The following is a 5,600-nucleotide window of genomic DNA, read 5'->3' on the forward strand; positions in this document are numbered from 1 at the left end:
AAGTTGGTGGTGTCAGTTCTCTGACGGAAAAAACCGGCATGCTGGCGGCAGTGCTCCGTAGAGAGAGAGAGAGAGAGAGAGAGAGAGAGAGAGAGAGAGAGAGAGAGAACGGGCCACATTTTGCGGTGGCGACATGGTGGCCAACAAGATCGAAAATCCGGCGAGACGGCGAGTTGGTTGCTGCAGTGCTCCGTCGAGATAGAGACAGGAACGTGCCATATTTTGTGGCGGCAACATGGTGGCTGATGAGGTCTACAATCCGGCCAGATAGATATGGAAGAGGGATACGTTATGTTAGATGGTGTGGAAACTGATTTAGGGAAAACTAGGGTTTTTTTTATAAATATATTAGGCAATTCTTTAAGCCTTCTAAGGATGGGCCGAGTGGCAACATGAACCAAGGTGACCATTTTCTAAAACTTAATTAACGAAAATCAGTTGGTGCTATAAAATAATTGTTTTGTTTATGCTATTTGAAGTTCTCATGATCACTTTACATTTACTTAACACAAACTTATAAAATAATATATATTTTTAAATAAAATTTAGGTTATTAATTAATATTTTTAGTTTGTTTTTTTATTTTTGCAGGAAAAAAATGGAAAATATTTCAGAATTTTCAACGGACCAAGTATATCTCTAATCTTATTATTTACTTATGTGTGATTAATTGATGTATTTTATTGGTTTTTTTAACATGTTTTTTTTTTCAATTGTTAGGTCTTTAGATCTCGTGGGGATTTAATGATGTGGGTGCAAAATGTGGCACGTTCACAAGGTTACGTTATCGTCACTAAACGATCAAAGGCAATAACTAAGGACTTCATTTCTAAAATAGTACTTGGTTGTGATCGTGGTGGTATAGCCAGGAATAAAGATGCGCAAACAAAAAAAATTAATTGTCCATTCAAATTGATAGGAAATTATTTGAAAGCACACGATGGTTGGAAGTTAAGGGTCGTACGTGACGAACACAATCGCGAACCATCAATGTACATGGATGGTCATCCTTTTGCAATGCGTTTGTCAAATAAAGAAGCTCGTTTGGTGCAAGATTTGACAGAGTTGGATGTGAAACCGCGAAATATTTTGCCAACACTAAAAGCGCAAAATCAAAATAATGTGTCTTCATTGAGAACTATATATAATTTTGTCCAGAAGTTGGGGAGATCTCGGCGAGAAGGTAGAACCCCGATGCAGAATGTTATGCACATTTTGCAAACTAAAGGGTACAACTTACAGTATCGTGCAAACACGATTACTAACGAGTTAGAAGATCTATTTTTTATTCATCCAACATCATTAAAGATGTGGCAAGCATTTCCATATGTGGTGTTGATGGATGCTACATATAAAACAAACAAGTATAATCTTCCTTTTCTAGAAATTGTTGGTGTCACTTCTACAAACAAGACGTTTTCCATAGCCTTTGCATTCATGCATAATGAAAAAACGAGCAACTATATATGGGCATTGACTTGTTTGAAATTGACGATTAACGATTCTTTTTGTCCTCGTGTTATCGTCACTGATAGAGATTTGGCATTGATGAAAGCATGCGGAGATGTCTTTCCACAAAGTAATCATTTACTTTGTAGGTGGCATATATTCAACGATATAACAAAGCATTGCAGACAACGAATCAAACCACAAAAGACTTGGAATTCTTTTCATCTAAAGTGGACGAAGTTAGTCGAATCTCCAACACTAAATGCATATATGCAAAATTATGCAGACCTTCAAACATTATTGTTCGAACATGCAGGTGTTATTCTTATATTTGTTGAAGTCTTAATTTGTTTAACACTTATTATTAATTCATTCAAACTAATTATTTTTTTTCACCTTTTAGATGTTTTTAATTATCTTTATACTGTTTGGTTGGGGAAGTATGCTGAAAGATTTGTATCGTTGCTCACGAACTTGTGATGTATGTCGGTACAAGTATGCTTAATCTATTGGATTAAATTGACATTTTTATACTTATAACCACTTTATGATATTTTATCTGTTTGACTATAGGTTCACCTATTCCATTAGATTCGGTTGATGCTTTTTGGAGAAAGCTTGATTTGACGCCTTCTATATCTGTGGAATATGGTGATCTTAATGTTGATCATCGTATGCAAAGGTTTAAAGAGATATACAACAATCAACAAGATCATATCAAATACAATTATTTAAGGAGAATGGAGGAGATAACTGATCCATCAACAAATTTGATCAATAAACCTTCGGTTAAGAAAAATAACAGTGGACGCCCAAAAGTAAAGCGTGTCCAACATCAAAGTCAAGCTCCTCACATATACAGTTGTTCAGACTTAAATCAGGAGCCACCACGGTATAGTTCATCATTCATGGACTTGAAAGATGATCCGGCCAGGCATAGTTCATTCTTCATGGGTTCATACGAGGAACCAATAGGCCAATGTTCATACAACATAAACTTAAACGAGGAACCAATAGGTCAATGTTCATACAACATAGACTTAAACGAGGAACCAATAGGGCAATGTTCATACCAGGCATACTTGAACGAGGATCCGATAGACCAATGTGCATACAAGATTGACTTGAACGAGGAACCACCATTGGGACATAATTCATTGTTGGATGAAATTCCATCTATATTTCATCCATACATCACACATATACAAAATGTATTGGGTGATGGAAATTGTGGTTTTCGATCAGTAGCCGTTTGTCTTGGATATGGTGAAGATCAGTGGCTTTACATCCGTCAACAATTGTTAGACGAGTTATTGAGTTCATATGACGATTATGCAAGAGTTTTCCTTGGATGCGATGAAGTAGTTACTTCATTGTCTTTCTTTACGAAGACTAAGTCGGCACCAACAAAACATTGGATGCTTATGCCTGAGACAGGCATCTTGATAGCCAACAGGTTTGGTGTGATCGTTCAATTTTTGACCACTAAAGGCCCCGTAACTTTTTTTCCTCTTTGGAGAGGTCCTAGAGAGTTTCAAAATCATCGAGTCCTTACATTTGCACTTGTGTACACCAATCATTATGTGATGGTACAATTGGAAGGAGAATACCCAATGTCTCTCATTGCGTCATTGTGGATCCGCCACAAAGCCCCGTCAGCATCCGAATGACAAACTATGTATAAGTCGCGGCTAGAATTTTATAAGCATCTGAAACCTACTGAAAGATCTTTTATGACTATAAATGATTAGTTGTTGCTTGTTTTTGTCTCAAATTTTTGCTATGTAATATTTGAAATTTAAAAGAAAAAGGTTGGTGAGGATTTGTTTAGAAAATATTTTTCTTGAAATTTATATCGTTGTTATCTTATTTATCTTATAGAAATATAAGGTTGAAAATTAAGAATAATATATGATTAAATAATAATGTTAACAATAATAATGTAATTTTCAAAATAAATAGTATGAATAAATGGTCCAAATTAAAAAAAAAAAATAGTTGTATTAACATATGTATATCTCAATAATAAGTTAAAGACTAAAAAATTTTACCCTAAAAAAAATATGACATGGATAGAAAAAAAGACATATTTGTTACTATTTATTTATAAACTATTATTTAAATATTAATAAGATTAATAGAAATTGTTAATTATAAGAAATAATTAATAATTGAAAAATAAAATTAATAAAATGATTATATTATAATAAGTTAATAAATAGTAAAAGTTAGTCAAATGATTAGTTAACATAATAACCTATAATAATTTATATGCTAGATTAAAGTGTATTAGACTATAATGGAGTGTAACGTCAACATCCTTGTATAAATAGAAGGACATATACTTTAACATTCAAACATAGATCTTTTGAAACAAAAAGTAATATTCTAAGAATTTCAAATCAAAATTTTATTCTGAATATATCTCCATGTCTCCATGTATCTTATATTCCTCATCTCTAGAATATATCGGTATATATGTTCTGCTTTGCCTCTTCTGGACAACGCAGCCAATCAATTGTCATAACCGCTTTGTCCCCTCTTGTTATTCCCAAGAATACAATTTGATCTATGGCTTGCCATCGAACAATTCTAGTTATCTTCTCATGCATCATGCTTCACAAACACGCGATCAAACCTCTCTAGATTATTATCAAACAAAGCTGAAAAAAAAACCCATACATGTCTTGTCTGATAGCTCACCAGTGAACCCAGTTTAAGAAATCTGATCCCTTTCAAAGCTCCGACCACGAAACCTTTGCGTAAAATCCACCATGGGATCTGTTGTCGAACAAGCTCACAATGTTAAGATCTTAGGTTGTGGCAACCAGACAGTAGTCTTGGCCCATGGTTTTGGAACCGACCAGTCAGTATGGAGGCACCTGGTACCTCATCTCGTTGAAGATTACAAGGTTGTTCTGTACGATAACATGGGGGCAGGAACAACGAACCCAGAATACTTCGATTTTGATAGATATGCGACTCTTGAAGGTTATGCGTATGATGTAATCTCGATTCTGGAAGAAGTTAAAGTTTCATCATGTATATTTGTTGGTCACTCTATGTCGGCTATGATAGGGGCACTCGCTTCCATCACTCGTCCTGATCTATTCTCCAAAATCCTCATGATTTCGGCTTCTCCGAGGTTAGTCAAACAGTTGTACTGATGTTGTTCTTTTGGTACTATATTTGGCTGTATGTTGACTTTTAGAAACTTTTACATTTACATGATGTGATTACGTAAGGATTAGGTTAGCTAGCTATGAGAAAAAAACTTAGTTGTTAATTACCATTTAACACAAATACATTTGCTTAATATGGGAAGTTTTTTTCTATCAAAATCATATGATAATCTAATTCACACGATTAAGATGATTGTTAAGGTTTGTGAATGATGTGGATTACTTTGGAGGGTTCGAACAAGAAGAAGTTGACAAACTATTTCAAGCAATTCAGTCAAATTTCAAGGCGTGGTGTTCTGGTTTCGCTCCGTTGGTAGTTGGTGGTGACATGGAATCTGTGTCTGTTCAAGAATTTAGTCGGACGCTTTTCAATATGAGACCGGACATAGCCTTAAGTATTGCACAAACCATTTTCCAAAGTGACATGCGGCCTTTGTTGTGTCATGTTACAGTCCCGTGTCACATCATTCAGAGCATGAAGGATCTAGCCGTTCCGGTGAGTGTCTCTGAGTACCTTCACCGATACCTTGGTGGTGAGTCTATTGTTGAGGTCATGTCAACCGAAGGTCATCTCCCTCAATTGAGCTCGCCGGCTGTTGTGGTTCCGGTGCTTCTTAGGCACATTCGTTGTAATATAGCCATGTAACTATATTTAGTTTATATCTTAGGTTTGTCTTCGTTGTGTGAACTATGGTTGATAAAATATTTTCTTGAGTTCATAATAGTATTGTAAATATTTGTGCATGCTTTTCTCCTTCTTGTATTTTAACACTTTTTGTATATAATGAATGATCTTTTACTTTTTTTTTTATCTATATAGTACTTCCTCCGACCCAAAATTATTGTCCACGTTTGATTTTTTAAGTCTCTTTTGTTCATCTTTGACCTTAAATAATTTACTTTTTGTTATATAAATTTTTATGCAAGATATATGAATAGATTGTTTTCTAAATTTGTTTTCATTGTTAT

General features: G+C 34.6%; 2 protein-coding genes across 2 annotated transcripts; both read left to right on the forward strand.

Moving 5' to 3' along the window:
- Positions 1-273: 273 nt before the first annotated feature.
- Positions 274-3,119, forward strand: LOC145106758 (uncharacterized). The gene is made up of 4 exons (XM_079043689.1): positions 274-293; positions 592-631; positions 721-1,765; positions 2,023-3,119. Exons 1-4 carry the CDS (start codon positions 274-276, stop codon positions 3,117-3,119), a joined length of 2,202 nt encoding a protein of 733 aa, XP_078899815.1.
- Positions 3,120-3,974: 855 nt separating this feature from the next.
- On the forward strand, positions 3,975-5,340 carry LOC145169267 (karrikin insensitive 2 receptor CA-like). The gene is made up of 2 exons (XM_079087836.1): positions 3,975-4,594; positions 4,833-5,340. The coding sequence occupies exons 1-2, from the start codon at positions 4,224-4,226 to the stop codon at positions 5,275-5,277; spliced, it is 816 nt and encodes a 271-aa protein (XP_078943962.1). The 5' UTR covers positions 3,975-4,223; the 3' UTR covers positions 5,278-5,340.
- Positions 5,341-5,600: the final 260 nt, after the last annotated feature.

The sequence above is a fragment of the Lactuca virosa genome, chromosome 4 (assembly GCF_052849685.1).
Source record: "Lactuca virosa cultivar CGN04683 chromosome 4, Lactuca_virosa_CGN04683_v6, whole genome shotgun sequence".
Lineage (NCBI taxonomy): Eukaryota > Viridiplantae > Streptophyta > Magnoliopsida > Asterales > Asteraceae > Lactuca > Lactuca virosa.